General features: G+C 33.8%; 1 protein-coding gene across 2 annotated transcripts in view; it reads right to left on the reverse strand.

The window, feature by feature from the left end:
* Window positions 1-884: 884 nt before the first annotated feature.
* LOC105219006 (plexin-A2) overlaps window positions 885-21,340 on the reverse strand; it is a 28,747-nt gene continuing 8,291 nt past the window's right edge. Inside the window, exons 4-10 of one of the 2 annotated variants that reach the window (XR_008472190.1) lie at window positions 17,962-20,298; window positions 17,699-17,894; window positions 17,187-17,573; window positions 16,979-17,109; window positions 16,774-16,919; window positions 5,989-13,744; window positions 885-5,841 (exon numbers count right to left, since the gene is read on the reverse strand). Coding sequence is in view for 1 of the 2 variants with exons in the window: in XM_054235663.1 (XP_054091638.1) it covers window positions 13,577-13,744; window positions 16,774-16,919; window positions 16,979-17,109; window positions 17,187-17,573; window positions 17,699-17,894; window positions 17,962-20,298 (3,365 nt within the window). In the remaining variant the exon portion in view is untranslated. Of the gene's footprint in view, window positions 13,745-16,773; window positions 16,920-16,978; window positions 17,110-17,186; window positions 17,574-17,698; window positions 17,895-17,961; window positions 20,299-21,340 lie in introns of both variants that reach the window. The other variant, XM_054235663.1, reaches the window with a different exon arrangement.

Here is a 21,340-nt window from a genome sequence, read left to right on the forward strand (position 1 = left end):
AGAGTATAATAGTTTTGTCCACATAACGGTTGTTGTATACCAAAGTGATCAGGGTGAAGAGTGGAGTTCAAATCCGGATGTCTGTCTGTCCGTCCGTGCAAGCTATAACTTGAGTAAAAATTAAGATATCTTAATACCCCTGACAGACGGCGGCGTTAACTCGGAATAACTGCTTTAATCGGGGTTAATTCGAGAGTTATCTCAGTTAACTCCGTTTGCTAACTCCCATTTAATCCTCAAAATTTTAGAGAGTTAGTGGGAGTTCGTGGCATTTTCGTTGGCAACATTGTTAAACATGGGCGCTTTTTATCTATTGTGAATGAAAATATGCAATACTGACAGATGTTTTTCAAATGAAATATCAAATGAATCAGAAATCAAATGAAATGGAAATATTATTGCCAATCAGCTGTTATGGGAGTTTATAATTCGCTTTGCTGCCGGCTGTCACCCACAAAATTGGAACTGATTAAAAGCGCAGTTAATCTGGGATAACTCTGCCGTCTGTCTAGCGTATTAATGAAACTTGGAACACGTGTTCCTAGGCTATAAGGGTAAAATTTGGTACAAATGATTATTCTAGGAAGGGGCACATTTGGATGTAATTTTTTTGGGAAAGTGGGCGTGGCCCCGCCCCTACTAAGTTTTTTGTACATATCTCGTAAACTACTAAAGCTATGTCAACGAAATTTTCAGCAGTCGTTTTTTTCAGGTATTTCCTAATATAGTCCAAAAATGGAGGAAATCATATTATAACCACGCCCACCTCCCATACAAAGGTTATGTTGAAACTACTAAAAATGCTTTAATTCAGTAAGCAAAACCAACAGAAACCTTAAATTTCATTATAAATAAGGTACAGAAGAGCTGCACTCAAAATGGTATACAAAATTTTAAATGGGCGTGGTTCCGCCTACTTATGGGTCAAAAACCATATCTCCGAAACTACTCAACCAATTTCAATGAAATTCGGTTTGTAATATTTCCCTTGCATCCCAATTATATGTTCTGAAAATAGGCCAAATCGGTTCACAACCACGCCTACCTCCTATATACCAGAACTTTGAAGTCGATATGAATCGTTTACTTTACAATATATAAAGTAATCACTACTGAAGATATCGGAACAGAACTTTGTACAAATACTACATTTATAGCGTGGCATCGCCCTTCTAAAAATCGTCGAAATCGAACCATACATTTTTAAGGCCCCATATATCGAACATGTAGACCTCAGGGCTTCTAATTTTTTTTTACCTTAAATATATTTTGAAGAAATTCGGAGGGAATATCTTTCATTTAATAATATGTCTCCGTGCTTAAAATACTATAAATATAAGAGTTTCCAACGATGACGAATATGTGGGTCAAATTGTGTGTTATTTTAATAAAATTAAATAAATATATTGCGAAAGTATAAAATGTTCGGTGACACCCGAACTTAGCCCTTATAATGGCGTTTATACGAAATGAGAATTGACGAATCTTTTCTATTTAGCTCTAAATTTGGATTTACAGTTACAACGCTATTTTGTACATTAGAATCAATATTTTTATACTCTCGCAACAAAAGTTGCTAAGTATTATAGTTTTGTTCACATAACGGTTGTTTGTAAATCATAAAACTGAACGAGTTAGATATAAGGTTACATATGTATATCAAAATGATCAGGATGACGAGAGATTTGAAATCCGGATGTCTGTCTGTCCGTCCGTCTGTGCAAGTTGTATCTTGAGTAAAAATTAAGATATCTTGATGAAAATTGGCACACTTGTTTCTTGGCACCATAGGAAGGTTGCTTTCCGATGGGCAAAATCGGACTACTGCCACGCCCACAAAATGGCGAAAACAGAAAACACATAAAGTGTCATAACTAAGCCATAAATAAAGTTATGAAAGTAAAATTTCAAATAAAGGATCGCACTAGTAAGGGGCATATTTGGATGTAATTTTTTGGGGGAAGTGGGCGTAGCCCTGCCCTTACTTGTTTTTGTTAGCAATGTCTCTTTTATCTAGAATGCTTAGCTTTTCCTTAAAATAGAAGTCTAAGTCTATGTTAAAAAGCAAAGATGCCTCCCTTCAGGTCAAGGCCTAAGATTATTCTTTTTTTTTAAATAAAAAGCTTATTATCAAATAAATTTGGCAGTGTTATGTATAAAGCAAATAAACAGATGCATAATACTGAAAAAGATTTCACTCTAAGCCTGTTGTACATAAGTTGTAGGTTTAAAATTGCAGTGTAAGTTAAAAATAGATTTTTGCAAAATCCTCTATTGTCCAAATAACCTATCCAAGTAGCTATAGAAATGAAAAAACCCACTTGACAATCTCCGACAAACCCCTTTTCATAAATATTGAAGCTATTTATTTATCTTCTCTGCATTTTATACTCTCGCAATTTATTGAAGACATTTTATTTACATAACACACAAATTTACCCATAAATTCGGCATAAAGTTTAATAGAGCAAGTAAGGAAGGGCTAAGTACGGTTGTGACCGAACATTTTATACTCGCGTAATATATTTATTTAATATTATATAATAGACAATTTGACCTACATTTTCGTCATATATATGGTATAAAGTCCTTTGAAAGTTGGAAACCCTAATATTAGGTTAGAAGCACCGAGGTTCTCATGTTCGATATATGGGGCCTTGAAAACCTATGGTCCGATTTCGGCGATTTTTAGGAAGATATATAGGAAGTAGGCGTGGTTGTGAACCAATTTGGCCTATTGTCATTGGGATGCAAGGAAAATATTACAAACCAAATTTCATTGAAAACTTAGTAGGGGGCGGGGCCATGCCCACTTTCCCAAAAAAAATTTCATCCAAATATGCTCCTACCTAGAACAATCCTTTGGACCAAATATTATTTCCATAGCTTTATTTATGGCTTACTTATGGCACTTTATGTGTTTTCGGTTTTCGCCATTTTGTGGACGTGGCAGTGGTCCGATTTTTACTCAAGTTACAGCTAGCACAGACGGACGGACGGGCGGACAGACAGACATCCGGATTTGAACTCCACTCTTCACCCTGATCACTTTGGTATATATAACGTTATATCTAACTCGTTCAGTTTTGGGTGTTACAAACAACCGTTATGTGAACAAAACAATAATACTCTCTTTGCTCTTTACTTTGTTGCGAGAGTATAATAACGAAAATCATCATGTATAGAGATGAGGGCTGAGGTGATTCCTGAACCGATTTCATTAATTTTCACCAGCAAGGTACACTATATCCAATATACGCTCACTTAATTTTGCTAAGATATCTCACACATTAACCAATACATATATGCGGAATAAAACCTATAATTAGGTATATGGGAGCTAGGGATGTTATAACCCGATTTTAATAATTTTTGGAACAGAGACACACTATTTGAAGAAAACAATTTCCTCTGAATTACATTAAATTATCAGAGAGATTAACCCATATTTTCGATTAAAATTTACCCTTAGGCGCTGAGTTCAACATGTTCGATATCTGGGGTCTTGAAATGTTATGGTCCGTTTTCGACTTTTCACAATTGATGCCACAGATGATACATATGTACTATTTGTATACAGTTTTATTCCGATATCTTCATTGGTTCCTTATGTATACATTATAAAGTGGAGGAATGAAATGGAATTCAAAAATGAGTTATTGAGTTATCGTGATTGTGAACCGCTTTCGCCCATTTTGTATCCGTGTTATCAGGATCAGAAAATATATAACGAATTTAATTGAAATCGGTCAAGTAGTTCTTGAGATTTGAGTGCAACTTTTTTCTGCCATTTCTTCAGTACATTTTAGTGTTTCTGGTGTTTTCCGTTAGTGAGTTAACGCTCTTTTAGTAATTTTCAACATAACCTTCGTATAGTGAGTGGGCGTGGTTATTATCCGATTTCACCTATTTTTATGGTATGTAATGGGGTACGTAAGGGAAGTGATTGCAGAAAGCTTTTTTGATTGCAAGGTGTTATTTGGGGGCAGGGCCACGTTATGCTTGCGGATGATCAACTGACAACGTCCATGGCAGCGGCGGCAGCCAGTGAGATTGCGAAACAGTATTTGATCGTGGCACTGAATGACCACAGTAATACGCTGTGACAGATGTCCATGGAGTGGTGGAAAAAAGCTATTGAAAGCCCTCATCTAGTGGACGCTTAGAAACCTATACGAGAACACGTTGGAAATTGGTGGAGATCCTTCTCCATTTCGGTACAGAAGAGATCGTGGCGACTTCACTAGTCCTATAGGTGGCGAAGAAGGCACCTACTCAGAACTCTGATGTTACAAAACCGAGATTTGAGGGTGCTCAAGGTGAATCTTCACACAAATTTAATCGCCTCACCCGAGCTCCGTATCAACGTAGAAATAGGGCTACGTGTAACGTAGTCGCTAGGCTAAAGTCACATGCATGGCTTTGCGGCCTGCCAAACTAACGTACTAATTATTATTCAAAGTTTCGTACTCACCTTTATTTTCATTGCAGACGTAACCCTTTGTGAGTTGGCCAAATAAATTGAAATTAAGTTAGCAATTCTCGAATGTTCTTCTTCTTCTTCTTGAGTGGCGTAGACAGCGCTTACGCGGTTATATCCGAGTCCATAGCACCGCGTCACGCATCTCTACTTTTGGCAGTTTTTTTTTTGGCCGTCAATCCCGACCTGCCCATTGTTTGAGATCCAACGGCCTTCAACCACGACCGTTTTCGCTTGACACTGTCGTATGTGATCAATTTTTCGTGGCCAGTTACCATCCGCTTCAAAAATGGATCGAGTTCGTTCCGTTTCATCGCAGGCGTTGATTCGGTCCAGAAGGTTTTTTTGCGTCAAATCATACGGCACCCAAACATCAAACCTTTTTGTGTATCCCGCGGGCTGGCTTATCCATGGTGTCGTTTTCACCTGCTCTGAATCGTCGAAACCATTCCTCCGCAGTTCGAAGTGATAGAGTACCGTCCTCCAAAACATCATTAATCTCATGGAATGTTTCTCTAAAGGATTTGCCTTTAATGAAGGAAAATAGCGCGAATTTCGGCGTTAGCGAGCTCCATGTTTACACGTCTATAACTGTAGAATGTAATATCCGAACTAATCATGCATAGCGTCGTTTTGTAGGTTATGTCAAGACATTTCAAAGATGTATAGAATTGCCAGATACGAGCTCTGTAGCGCTTCATACATAGCCGCCAAATTCAAAAGACCAAAAGGCGGAAGGGAGATATTTGCCAACCTAATATAATATATATAGATATAGCTGGGCAAGCTTCAGACTTGTCGGAATACCACTATCCGGGCAGCTTTCGTAAAAATCATTCTTGCAATCATCTATTGGAAACCGATGCGCCTCCCAGAACAGTACATTAAGAGTACCTTCCGCAAATACGTTGACGACCTACAGTACTCTACCGACCGGACTACGGATGCGACAGACTTTCGACAAGCACTGAACGCATTTCTCATAGAACCCATTGACATCTCCATCGACTCACTCCATATGAATGGCGTACTTGGAGATACATCACCCATCGCAGACACAGAGCTCAAGTTGCCTCGTGAAATTATAGTGACTTTCGCGCAACTTCGTTCTGGATACTGTAGCAGGTTAAACTTCTACTTATCCAGACTGAACCACGACATACTCAATATATGTCCTGCATACAAAGAGTCCCCTCATGCCCCTAAATTCCACTCATCTAACACCCCATTCCCGTGGCCGACCCTGTCGAAACAACTCGTTCCCTTTTAAGGTACTTTAGGCTTACCGATTCAACAGGTTTGGTCAACCGCTACAACAACAACAACAACGAACCAGCGCACCTGCATTCGTATTCATTACTCTGTAATAATAATAACGAAAATTTCTATTCCACTTTTATTGTAGCTTTTAAAAGAATATTTTACACACACACATATACATAAAATACAATTACATTCATTATATAATATTTTATGTTTTTATGAATTAATTAGATATATGTACTCACATTTTTATTCATTTTTGACTTTTTATTACACAATTTGTTTTGTATTTAATTTCCTTTATTATTTTTTTGTTTTTGTTTCATCTGACCTAGTTCTACGCTTTGTTGCAACTGTAGTTATTGGTGAACACTTCTGCAAAGAGTGTGCCAATGCCACCCTTCCACATACATAAGAAATCTCCTTTTTGGTATTTAGCTGATATTTTTATATAACCCAAGGCTGATTTGAACTTCAGCTATTTGATTTTGTATTCGATTGAACTGATTGATTCATAATTTAATGTACTTGTGTACGTAGAACTACATACATATTTTGCACTACATACAATTTACATAGAGAAATCATTAACGAATTTCATTTCATTTTGTCTACTAAACATTACTACAATGTAAAGCGATTGTTCACAAAATATTACTACACGCAAATAACGGAATTCGAATTTTTTACAAGTTTTTTATGTAAACGTTTGTAGTTACCGTGCAATAGATTTGTATGCTTTTAGGATATGTTTTAAGACAATTTTTCATTACATTTCATTTTTTAGAAAATATGCAATATTGCGTGTCACAAATCGCAAAAACAAAATCACAAAAAACACAGAAAAATAGGGATTTAACTGATTTAATTGAACATACACTTGTAGCACCTGTACTGATGCTGATGATATCCTGTTATTCATGATCAGTCTTCACTCTTCAACATACATATAAAATATATATGAAATACATAATAAGGAAATAAAACTAAACTCAAGTTGGAAGCACGAATCGATTTCATAACCCTTACAAAAAATTTTTATAAAAACGCAAAAATGTGCTGGTGTACAAAAAATAAAATACTTTCTTTATTATTAACTTTATTATGCTTAAATCTAGTGCCAGCTTAACTGGCGTTAGTTATAAATTGACCCTAGTACCACAAATGAGAATTGTGTGTTGTGGAGTAAGACAAATAAAATTTGAATAAACTCACAATTGTTGAGGTCAGCAGATTTTATTTGAAAAAAAAAAATTGTTTTAATTTTCTTAACTTCTTTGGTAAACACAAATATTATCCGCTGTATAAACTAATTTGATTTAATTTAATTTTTTTAATTGCGCTTTTATATGTCACAAACAAAACAAAATCAAATAAGTAAATCACAAAATATAACAGATAAAGAGAAGTCATCAATGGTTAAAATATGATTTTTTATTGGTATATGTATATAGGTATGTGCGTGTTAAATGCGAGTTTTGCGAAGGTCTAGAGTTTCCGCACAGCTACAAAATATGTAGCCACTTTATCCAATGCAACCCTTATAATCAAGCATTTAGAGTACACACATCGAAACTTATATAAGTATGTTGCTGTTGTTTGTTGACTTCTGTTGTGGGATTTTATGCCCGATCTTATAAAACTAATTTATCTATGCCCTAAATAGTAAAGTAAAGTATGTACAATATGCCAACTAAGTGAGAAATGAATGTTGAAACAAGCTTCATTTTATCTGCATACTGCATACATACATACATGTATGTGTAACTGCGTGTACATTTCAAATTATTCTATCTAGTTGTGTTCATTGGCATAGTGCAATGACACATTTATCATTGAATATAACACATATTCTAGTATTACTGTGTATTACATGAATTTGCAGCGCAGCTTTTCAAACGCCAAGAAACTACTTTTCATTTTATGTTAAACCTTAAAAAAACTCAATTGAAATTATATTAAATATAATAAAATGTAAATAAATTCAAAATACTGATTTTTATACTCACGCAACAAAGTTGCTAAGAGAGTATTATAGTTTTGTTCACATAACGGTTGTTTGTAACACCCAAAACTAAACGAGTTAGATATACGGTTATATATACCAACGTGATCAGGGTGAAGAGTGGAGTTCAAATCCGAATGTCTGTCTGTCCGTCCGTCCGTCTGTGCAAGCTGTAACTTGAATAAAAATTAAGATATCTTAATGAAACTTGGAACACTTATTTCTTGGCACTATAGGAAGGTTGCTTTCGAAAAATAAGAGCAAAATCGGACCACTGCCACGCCCACAAAATGGCGAAAACCGAAAACACATAAAGTGCCATAAATAAAGCTATGGAAATAAAATTTGGTATGAAGGATCGCACTATGATGGGGCATATTTGGATGTAATTTTTTTGGGGAGGTGGGCGTGGCCCTGCCCCCAAATAGGTTTTTTGTACATATCTCGGAAACCAATAGAGCTATATAAACCAAACTTTCTGCAGTCTTTTTTTTTAGTCAATTCTTAATACAGTCCAAAAATGAAAGAAATCGGATCATAACCACGCCCACCTCCCATACAAAGGTTCGGTTGAAAAGTACTAAAAGTGGGTTAACTCACCAACGAATAACGTCAGAAACACTAAATTTCACACAAGAATTGGCAGATGGAAGCTGCACTCAGATTTTTTTACAAAATGGAAAATGGGCGTGGTTCCGCCTACTTATGGGTCAAAAACCATATCTCCGAAACTACTCAACCAATTTCCATGAAATTCGGTTTGTAATATTTCCCTTGCATCCCAATTATATGTTCTGAAAATAGGCCAAATCGCTTCACAACCACGCCTACTTCCCATATACCAGAACTTTGAAGACGATCTGAATCGGTTACTTTACAATATATAAAGTAAGCACTAGTGAAGATATCGGTGCAGAACTTTGCACAAATACTATGTTTATAGTGTGGCAGCCCCATTCTAAAAATCGCCGAAATCGGACCATAGGTTTTTAAGGCCCATATATCGAACACGAGGACCTCGGTGCTTCTAACCTAATATTATGGTTTCCAACTTTCAATGGACTTTATACAATATATATGACGAATATTAATTATATACTCATAATATAAAGTTAAATAAATAAATTGCGAGAGTATAAAATGTTCGGTTACACCCGAACTTAGCCCTTCCTTACTTGTTTCTAATTAAACTGTTGATAAAATTATATTTTATTTATGTTTCAAACATCTTTTAAACAATACTAAAATACAACCACCAGCTAGTACAAAGTCAAACGCTTTTTCGGGAAGTTTTTGTTATTGGTTGTGTAAAAACCATTAAAACTGATCATTTTCAAACGCATATATTTATGTGTTTTTTTGGCAGTTATTTTAATTTAAATTTATATAGAGTAGTCCATTTGGCTTCCAAATTTATTTTAGTATAGCACATAATTCATAATTAATTCAATTAAAACAAAAATATTAAACATTAATTAATTAAAAATTAAATTTAAATGTGTATAAATAATAACGACGCCCAGTATATAACATACTGCGGGTTTGGAACTAGTATGAATGCTTTTGTTCAAGTTCAAATATAGTATGCTTGCTTTGCATTTAAACAAATTGTTTTTTGTTCAAATATACATTGTTTTTGTTATTGCCCTGTTTTGTGATACTTCTTAAAGCGATTTTGTTACTAATTCGTCACACAAACCTATAGCCGTTTGTCAAATTATAGAATGAGTACATTTTGTTGCCATTTACGTTACTTGTGTCTTCCTAACTTGCATAATGCTTTGGCAGAAGTGTAGTACGCACATGTTCGTAGGAGTTTAACTCCAAGCTTACACACTCAGCAGTTCGTACACCGTTTTGTATAAGCAGAGAAGCTGATTATTGTCTTCTTTCATGCTTGGTTTGTGTAGAACGTTTAACCATATGTTGTTTACATATTCAATTTATGTTGGATTGCTTAATTAAATTCATTCAAACGTTTACTCTAAAGTTGCACGAATTTTTCGCAAGTAACGCATAACCTTTTGCATATTATATATAGTTTACTAATATATTGTTAGTGGCATATTTGTTAAAAATCATTTGTGGGTGTTTACACATTATTTATTAACTTTACATTTGCTTGTTCATAATGTAGTTATAGTAGTGTTAGGGTTTTTTCCATATAAGTTTACCATACTCGTACAGGATTTACGCACAACCACAAATATTACGCTATTTTCTTATTGTTTTTTCTTTTTTTAACTCATTGTATACATTTACATTTCTAACTACGTATTTTTATGTGATGGGTCATGTAAATCAATATTATAAAATATATTAACCAAATCTAATATGGAATTCAATGTAAAATTTAAAATTCGCCTAGAAAGAAAATCAGGACGGACACTCCAGCAGCAATTCCCCGCATGATTCGAGTAGTGTTCAAGCAATTATTTTGTACGCACTTGTACCAAGAATGATAGAATATCTAATATCGATCATTCCTGCACTTGTACATTGAATATACTGCCTTTCCTGTAAGACAAGTCACTACACACAACTCAACGGGGAACACCTTTTATGTTATCTGTGCGCATTGAACATATTTATACAGTTTTATTATTGTTTAAACTGAATATAAATACGCGAAAAGTGCAGCAACTTTTGAATGGGGTCATAAAATCCGATGGGTTTAAAGTCTACAAGTCTGATTACTATTATTATAATTGTTTGTGCTGCAATAGTATTTAATATTATGACACTTGAAACATTATTTGCAAACATGTATGTGTCGATTAGTGTATCGATAACGATAAGAGTGTCATATAGCTGTTACATTTCAACTTTCTTTGAAATTAAATTCAATAAAGTTACTAGTAAAATCCAGTAACCGACTCATAAATCACTAGCATGTTCATTGTCAAAAATAATTAGTCATAAAATAAGAAATTTTGTAAAATATTATTATAAACATGTATGTATATAATATCGCGTAGTTGTAACTATATTTTAACTATTTTCACGTTGATAAATATCGTACAATATTCAAATTGACATATATATGCACAAAAGCACGCTACACAGAGCAGTTATATGAAACGTTTTTCGTTCGAATGGTTTTTTACAAAAATTTTAATATCTAACTTATAATTAAAAATTACAAGCTTCCATACTTTAAGTGTTTATGTGTGTACCAACAAACACATATGTGTTATATATATATAAATCTATATAGCTATATATAAATATGTTGTATTATTTAAACCATTAAATCGTTTATGTTAGAAAAAGAAAGTGGAAATGATGCGCTCGCAATTTTTATCGTTGTTTTTCAATGGAATGAAGTTCAAAGTTGTGTACAAACTTCAACATACGCCACTATCTTGAAAATCGTTTAATTTAATGGAAAAAATGCAATTTTAAATGCACACAATTTGCAATATACTTAGTTAATTAAAATGTTATGTTACAATCGAACACACTGCATGTTGCATGTTGTTCGCTAATACTAATTACAATGACTTCTATCACATAACAATATTGAACGAATATTCAAACCTCACGTTCCTTTAAACCAAACCTTGACGAAAACAGCACAAACATTAAACTGCAGCAATTGAACATAAACATTTTAAACGAAATGAAATGATGAAAATATTAATATAATTACGTTTAAAATAGCTTATGTAAAACTTGTGTTTAACTTCACGTTTTGTTTGCGTTTTATTCACTTTATCAAAACTTATGCTAAATTGTTTATAAATATAATATATACCATTGTATAATAATAGTATTACAATACTCTCGTGACATTTTTACTTTAGCAGCTGAATACAGAATCACAAAAATATTGAAAACATGAAGCAATAAAATTATAAGTGCCTAAAAGAATGTAGTGCAAACAAATAAAAATATAAAAAATACTAATGTACATATAACGCGCTTTAAAAAATATATTATTACAAACTTACTCCACGATTGTGATTATAAATTCCCGCTGTACTCTAATTTATTGAAAATAATCTTTTTTGTGAATTCTTTGTAAAGAAATAGGTTATATTCTGTATTCCGGCAGCTTGTGAAATGTGCACTCAACGTTCGGAAATGGCAATAAATATTGGTTGTATGGTGATATGTAGCGCAAATTTTATAGTAAACATGACTGACGACTTGTCACAAACAAATGCGCAAAACTGCAAATTACGCTGGAAATATGTATATTAGTAAAAGATTTGTGTGGCAAAAACCTGCTGCAGTTTTACGTATAATTTTATGGAAATCTACTTAAATGTTTTCACAATTTTCAATTATTTTCTGCAGTAGTTGCTAAAGTTTAATAGTTTCAGGTTATTTTTAGACAATTATCAAAATTATCGAAATTCGAAAAGCAACACAACGTTTCGTTTGCTAATCATTAATGGCAAAATTTTGCAAAATTGTCGAAAGTTAAAGTGTACAAGGTTGCTACATACCTACTATATTACAAGAGCCTTACAAAATTCGTTTATCCATTGTAGCTTTGCGTCGTTATAAATGGAAATTCCTTGATACATATATAATATATACGCAGTCATCCAAGCATAGTTATGTACACTAAAATAGCCTATTCCTTTGCATATATAAATGAACCTCCCACCCTGTCACTTCAATTTTTTTACAAAGCAACTGTCAGCTTATGTTAAATGTTTGGAGCAAATCGATATTCTATATGTATAGTTTCTTATTGTTACGCTTACGACATACATTCATTACACATTTACAATTTTTTATATAAATTATTACAGACAGTTATTACTACAAGTATAACATAACACATTTCTTAAACCCGTAGCAGTACAATAAACAAAAAGATGTAAAATAAATAAAAACGAGCTCTTATATATTTTGTTATAGTTCCTGGATGTTTTAGTTTTATTTTTACCTAAATACTGTTAAGCTAAATGATTTGTATAATATAAACATTTATTTTACTTTATATTTTATATAAAAATCAGTCGTTTTTGTGTTTTTACGCTTATTTATGTTTATATGAGCTTATATCTGCTATATTAATTTCTGTGTTCGTGATTATGCAACCATCTACAACGGATGGGCAAAGGGATGGAAAATTCTAAATATACTATCGAAATACTTAAACAGCATCACTAGTGAGAATCTTTAATATTTGCGAGTTTCAGCAAATTACTTATTTTTCCCCGTTTAATATTTACTTTTACACTGTGTTTATGTTATTTCTCTTATATTAGTTCCATGAATGATCAATGGCTTTTAGATAAATAATAAAAAAAAATATTTTTTTTGTTGATGGCCATGCGCTTTTAATAGAGATTTAAAAATATCATTTAGTACTAGATTTGTTCGTGACGAAATAAAAGAAATAATAATAATAATTTTGAAATCAACGTAATGTTGCTGATAATTAAAAATTCATACCATAGCATATGTACATCAAAATGCAGGAGACTACTTTCATCAAAAGTTCTGGAAAGCCCTTACATATTGTGCAGCATACAAATAAAACTGAAATGCTGCTTTGTTTTTTATGTCAAACTGTCAATAAGCATGCTGGCACAATTACAGTGTCGGTCCATTGTAAACTACAATGTTTGCACCGGCAGTTTCAAGTTATTGCTCGTTTAGTATGTTTAGTATATATAATTGGTTGTCGTTGTGCTACTGAATACAGCAAAAGTTTAGCAAAGAGTTGGTAAGTGTGTCTTCATTTTATGCTGCATTCTTCTTTGACCCATACTAAATTTATATATATGTATATATTCTTTTCGATAGAATTGAGACACTAGCAAAATTATAACGCATATAAAATAAGTTACTAAAAGGCCAGATATTTACTCTCCTGACATCATATTATGCACTTGCTCCAATTTAAAGGCAAGTCGCTGTTTCTGTGAAAATTCATCTTCTTCTAAAGTTACCGTTAATTGTTCATTGTATTTTACAGCATAAGTATATAGCTCGTGGAGGGCACAATTTGTATTGAACTCCGTAGTATGTAACTGTAATGAGAAATATGAAAATAGTCAGTTACATATACAAATATATAATACACCGCGCGTCATCAGGATAGCGCCCCTAAGCATTCTTAGTTGATACCAAATATTATTCATAGCATTTGGGTTAGAGCTATAAAATTTCTTTCTAACATACTTTAAACAATTAGCCTCGAAATTAGCTATAAAACGATTCAAAAAAATTTGCAACCGAAAATGCGTCATCAGGATAGCGCCCCCTACACTAACTTAAATTTTTCCGTTTAACATTTTTAAATTATAATTCAAATATATATTCAACTTAAATTATTAATGGGCGGTTGCAACTTTGCTAATAATAACTGCATAAGTCTCATTGGGGAGAGAACCCTATAGTTTTTTCATAAAATCTAGTGTAATGGTTGACCAAACAATTTTTATGTCGGTGATTATTTCCGTTTTGGTGGTATATTGATTACCACTCTCATACACCTTTATAACTAACCATTCCCAGACGTGATCTATGGCGGCCACTCTAGAACAACGACATTTCGACACTGTATCAATTCTAAATTGCCACAAATATTTCTATTAACGTGAAATCCACTTTTTCAAATTCGGTTATATTTATTTGCATTTCTATTTGGCGTTAAAAACTGCAATTCGCGGGTATAGTATGATGTGGATCCCTACACCGTTACACTTTTGACGCTCGCTTTCATGGCGCTCGTAATGGAAACACAAACATTTTTCATATCGGCTTTCATAAATACATATATTCTCATTCCAAAATAAGAGATAACGCCACTACTTAGAAAGTTAAACATGTTCGAATAATAATTAGGCGTATTTCATTTCGCAACTTATTAAGAGGTGGATTTTTCTTTAGTTTCTGCTTGTTTAAACGTTCAGCTTACTTAATTAATCTTTTAGTAGTTTATTTATCACTTTACTATTGTTTTTTCTCAAATTCATGTATCGCTTCGATTTTGTATTTTTCTTCCACAGATAAAACAATCCTTCTCCCCAAATTGTACAACAATTAAAAACAAGTAAGGAAAGGCTAAGTTCGGGTGCAACCGAACATTTTATACTCTCGCAATTTATTGAAGAAACTTACAAACATACAAAATTTACCCATAGAATCGGCATAAAGTTTCATAGAATAACGAAAAGGGCTGAGGTAATTCTAATATTAACCAATACATATATGCGGAATAAAGCCCACCGTATTTTTGAAAAACCAATAATTAGGTATGTGGAGATGTTATGACCCAATTTTAATAATTTTTTTAACAGAACCCTATTAGAAAAAAAACAATTTCCTATGAATTATACTAAATTATCTGAGAGATTTACCCAAATTTTCGGTTAAAATTTACCCTTAGGCGCTGAGTTCAACATGTTCGATATCTGGGGCCTTGAAAAGTTATAGTGCGTTTTCGACAATTTTTTCACAACTGAAGCCAGAGATGATATGCACTATTTGTGTAAAGTTTTATTCCGCTATCTTCATTGGTTCCTTATGTTTACATTATAAAGTGAGGGAATAATATGGAATTCAAAATTGAGTTATAAGGAATGTAGTCGTGGTTGTGAACCGATTTCGCCATATTCCACCAGTGTCATCAGGGTGTCAAGAAAATATTATATACCGAATTTCATTCGAATCGGTCGAGTAGTTCCTGAGATATGGTTTTTGACCCATAAGTGGGCGATGCCACGCCCATTTTCCATTTTGTAAAAAAATCTGAGTACAGCTCCCTTCTGCTATTTCTTCTGCAAAATTTAGTGTTTCTGACGTTTTTCGTTAGTGAGTTAACCCACTTTTAGTAATTTGCAACCTAACCTTTGTATGGGAGGTGGGCGTGGCTATTATCCGATTTCAACTATTTTCATGATGTGTGGTGGGGTACATAAGAAAACCGACTGCGGAAAGTTTGATTTATATAGCTTTATTGGTTTGCGAGATATATACAAATAACCGATTTGGGAGCGGGGCCACGCCCACTTCCCCAAAAAAATTACATACAAATATGCCCGCTCCTAGTGCGATCCTTTATTCGAAATTTTAATTTTATAACTTCATTTATGGCTTAGTTATGACACTTTATGCGTTTGTGGTTTTCGCCACAAGTTACAGCTTGCACAGACGGACAAACGGACGGACAGACATCCGGATTTCAAATCTACTCGTCACCTTGATCACTTTGGTATATATGACTCCATATCTAACTCTTTTAGTTTTAGGTGTTACAAACAACCGTTATGTAAACAAAACTGTAATACTCTCGTTGCAACTTTTGTTGCGAGAGTATAAAAACTAATAAATTAAGCTCCACAAAAAATTTCGTGCTTGTGGTTTCCAAATTATGCGAAATACTTAACATTGAAATTTCGTTTGCATATGTTTTTGAACTGTCTTGGTTTTTAATTCTTTTATCATTTTATTACGAATCGTATTGTGTCCTCTTATATCTTTTTTGAGGCAAATTGTTTTAGGTATGTTAGAAAAATATTTTGTAGCTCAAACTAAAATATTATGGATAATATTTGGCATCAACCAAGCATGCTTGGGGGCGTTAACCTTTTCACTTTTCTTACAAATTTGAATATAACAAATTATTAATGTGATTTACTTGAACGGGCTTGGTGTAACTATTATTTTGAGCAGGTGTGTATATATAATTTGAATATATCTATACCTATGTTTTATACACAGGTTTAAAACTGCTTAATAATTTACCAATGAAATTAAAAAATAAAACCAGAAACGTAGAGTTTAAGCAAAATTGCATAGAATTCGTTAGAAATAATGTAAATGTATTTTTTTATTTTGTACTAATAAAGTTATAATAATAATAATAATAATAATCATAATAATAATAATAATAATAATAATAATAATAATAATAATAATAATAATAATAATAAGAATAATAATAATAATAATAATAATAATAATAATAATAATAATAATAATAATAGTAATAAAAATAGTAATAATTAAAATTAATAATAATAATAAGAAGAATAGTACGAATATATATACATACTCTCGATTCTTCGGCTAACATAGCATTCATGTCTTGATCGGATATCGATGGCATTTCTCTTATATCACGATAATATCTTTCAACCCATTTGCGATACTCCGGTATATCTTTTGCGTATAACAATTTGGAACTCGGTGAATCCTTACCTAAAAAATTTTGCATATATTTACGTGTTAGCGCAAAATAATAAACTTAGTAAACTTACCCAAGCGGTGATCTGATGTTGAGCACGAGTCCATAAACGTCTGCGCTACTACTGATAAGCAGGAGTCAACTATGTTTGACTTATGAATATCGAAAACAAAATTCGGATTTTTAATCAAATTAACCCAAAACCTAGTGTAAACACAGCGAGTTAAGTTATTTAGTTAAGACAACGCTCAAAAATAAAGGTGGATTTTCGATATACTTACCTTAAAGGCAAACTATTGCTCTTCCAGGTGTGCACAACTTCGTGATCTGTAATGCCATGTAATATTGCTTGATCATCCAAAAAGTCGAACATATATTTGATTGCTAATGGTAACGCGGAGCCGCGATGAGCTGTACTAAATATGGTTTCAAACAGATCATCTACAAACTTCTGCAATGTGCCTTTAGTTGCTAACAGACGTGTCAAATATATCTCGGACACTAGCTTATTGACACGTTCGCCTTCCTTTTGTATATCGCTATCGTGGTGTTTGACCAAATGCCAAAATTTGATACCATTCTCATGTAAGTCATTATTTAGTGGGCTACCAGCACGGCTAAACGTTGGTGAGGAAGATGTATATTTCGATAAATTCAATGTTTCATATCTGTGGGCGAAACGGTAGGAGCAAATTTAAATACAAATGCTTACGTAAGTATCTTTAGCTTTTCTTTTATCTATCTTCAACAATTAATGTTAGCAAACTGTTATTATCGTTAATATATAACTCACTTGTGACACTTTTCATTTTTGTCCGAAAGTATTGAAAAGTTATAGTTCGAACTTTGTTTGGGTACTAAGCTCAGACCGGCCCCGTCAGGAACATTATAGTGTTGTAGTGTATTGAGTTTCTTCCATTCACTCTCGGTTTTGGAAGTAGTATCTTCATCATATAAAATCACACGACCACAAGCTCCCGTACGCCATTCTAAGCAAATACAAATACAACATGTTGCAAATTAAAAAAATAAAAATAATGATATCACCACCCGTACCTAAGTCTAAGTCATCCCTACGCGGTCGCTGACTCCAGGGAATGTTACGATATATTGTGTCCAAGCACTTTTCCTTAACTTGTCCAATTGTATCACAGTCTAGTACCTTCACTGGTACATTTTCGGTATGCGTTGGCATCATATCAATACTATTGCAGAATATTGGCTGCTGTATAATACTAGCGTATACGGTCATTGGGCGAAAATCGATAAGTTGACGTATAAGTTTTTCTTCACTTAAAGAATAGCGTGCCTCGTGTGTGCACGCGTCAACTGGTCCTTTGTCTACTTGCCCCTTGACTGCTCTAAACAGCATATACAGTGGTTCGCCAGCGCATTCTTTCAAAAACTTGTACAGCAAGAAGGTGAACCACGCGCTAAGCATTTTTTCCGCTACACTTTCGGTGCGACGAAGCAGCAGTTTTGGATGACTCTTACCTTCAATGCATTTTTCAATTAAATCGCCAAGTAAGGTTTTCAGTATATCGGTGCAATATTCCAATTTCGATTGCAGTGTTACCATAATGAGAGAAGCGACGTTAACACGCTCACGCATAGAAAAGTAACGATTCGATTCGAGTGTACGTATAAAAAGCAATAAAAATGTTTTATTCATTATGAGTTGGCCGAAAAGACGTAAGCCCTTTTCTTTACGCAGTAATTCCGGACGCTCCCATTGTAACACAATATGATCTTCGTGATTGGGAAACAGGATTTTCATTGCATATGTACGATAATCCAGAAAGGGTATACCACCAGATGTAAGATCACCGGTTAGATCTGTCATTTCAGTTTGAAGCTCAGCAAAAGCTTCTTTACATTCGGCCGCAACACGTAGCTCTAATATATCCATTTGTTCTTGCATGTTGCGCAATACGCGATTGGATTCCGAAGTCTTCTTTTTATACGCTACAAGAAATGCAACAAAGATCAGTAGAATCACCACTGTACCTGCGCCAATGCCTAGCTGAACATTCTTGCTTAAATCATGCATTATATTTGGCGATGCATAGCTTAAAACACCAATACGATATTCCAGAGTGTGTCCTATGCGCACAATTACTTCCGGACCCGATTCGTTGCTTGATTCTGTGGCTACTTCTGGTGGTGGACGGCATGTCAATTGTTGACGTGACAAAGATGTTATGTTACAAATGCCTTTGCCAATGCGCACTACAACGTCGGTTTCCTTGCAAGCGCGATCCAAATTTCGCCCATTAATTGTTAAGTATTCGCTTTTATAATATTTGATATCCTCTTCGAAGTTGTAATATAGAGGATTTGGGTAAAGCTCAAAATGATTATTATGCTTACTGGAAAGATTTTGTACACGCAATACATTGTCCATAATAAAGCCATAATCTAGTAGTTCCGGGTTATCTGCATCGAATACCTCATTGTCAGTTTCAATTACAGGCGAATAGCAAAGCATCTCCGTTGCCGAACGCACCTTACATTGACTATAAAATATTTTACTCTTATAATTTACGTACATTCTTGGACTTTGTATATAGTTAAACTGCGTGCCGGTTACGGCAATTTCAATGCCTCCGGCTGGTATGCCGCGTGGTACTTTTAGTTGGCTACTAGGGCCTGATGACACCTGCTCGATAGTGGGATCTAGCACGTACTTAAAGTTATATTCGTTAAACTCACGTGGTCCATTGTCAAATAACATTTTCAGACGACCCTCTATGATACCCGGCGACGGTGCAGTGCGACATATTGCTTCCGTAACATCTACGCTTATTATCTCGCAACGCAGATGCTCGTTTATGAATGCTTGTATACGAGATCCGGCATTCAAGTATTTCCCCACTATACGTAAATGTGTACCACCAGAAACTGGACCATATTGTGGCGAAAAATTTGTAATTTTCGGATCAACAAATTCATAATCTTCTTTTGATTCACCTCTGTAATCTCCGATTTGTACAACAATGCGACCACTACGATATAGTTGCACCCCGGGACTATCCACGTTGCAAACAATTTCCTTCGTATCAACATAGTACTCTTGGAAAGGCATGCAGCTTATGCCAGCTATGCGTACGCCCGAATATATGTCGGAGAAATTCTTGCCTAAATTGATGCCGCGTATAGTAATGTTAGTGCCGCCTTCCCAAGGACCAGTTTTTGGGTAGAACAAATGAATTTCAGGGTTGGGACAAGTTTCCATGCGATTCAACCAATCGGTTTTCCCCTCATTATTCTTATTACATTGTTCTTCTACTTCACAAGTGTTTGTCGATGAACACCAACCACAATTATATTTTTCTGATAAAGCCAAACACATGCCACAGCTATCAGCCATATCACGACATCTGTATATTACAACTAAACGGAAAATATATTGAAAATATGTTGAATTAAATTACAATTTACCAAAAAAAGTATTCTCAAAAAGAAAAATACAAATATTTTTTAACTTGAAATATATTTTAATTGATTAACATCCCTATTATGTATCTATAATAACCTGAGTCTAGTCGCCCAAAGCCGACCGCAGACCACAAAATACTTTATGAGAGGCTACTGGCGATCAGTCGCTTTTTTTTTGCACATTATCTATTACTATCAATCCTCATTCTAATATCCAAATATGTCAAAAACAGGCTACTGATGAAGATCAGGTTCCTCAATATATATTGAGTAAAGCTATATATATAATGAGATCGCGGAAAAATTGTAAGTACAAATAAAAAATGAATTAAATGAGTTGTTTCTAAAATAAAATTTAAAGTAACAAATAGCGAACAATGTAACGGCAATAAGTATGAAAATGCTTTCTTTGATATACCGAAATATATTTTAAATCTATTTGATATTATAGTAAACATTATTATTATAGTAAACATAACAAATAACATATTAATTTTTAGCGTATTTCACAAGTGGAAGACGCAAAAGATTGTAACGATCTCTAATTTGCCATCGAATGAATGCGTCATTCAAGCTTTCCTCCCTACTCAAGAAACATAATTCATAACTACTTAACATAGTTTTATTTATATTTTAAGGGGTTAGGTGGGTTTCACATTTTCAAAATTAATTAATAAAATTTATTGTCTTATTAAATAGTGCAATAAATTAAAAATACCCTTGTTTTTAGCCTCTGAAACCCACCCAACCTATTAATACAAATAACTTATTTTTGTTCACATATTTGTATCTTTAACTGCACAAATTGTCACTCACATTTGAACAATGCTGCCAAGTATTTTCAAAATGATTGTCGAAAATTTAAGCTCAGGGCTGTTATCTGCGTATTCTAGGCTACTGAGACAAATAGCCTATCGTAATATGAAATCTTGTTTCAGTAGCAAGGGCAACTGCACCAGCGACTATTCTACAGTAGTCTTACACAATTGAGGTGTAA

The sequence above is a fragment of the Zeugodacus cucurbitae genome, chromosome X (assembly GCF_028554725.1).
Source record: "Zeugodacus cucurbitae isolate PBARC_wt_2022May chromosome X, idZeuCucr1.2, whole genome shotgun sequence".
Classification (NCBI taxonomy): domain Eukaryota; kingdom Metazoa; phylum Arthropoda; class Insecta; order Diptera; family Tephritidae; genus Zeugodacus; species Zeugodacus cucurbitae.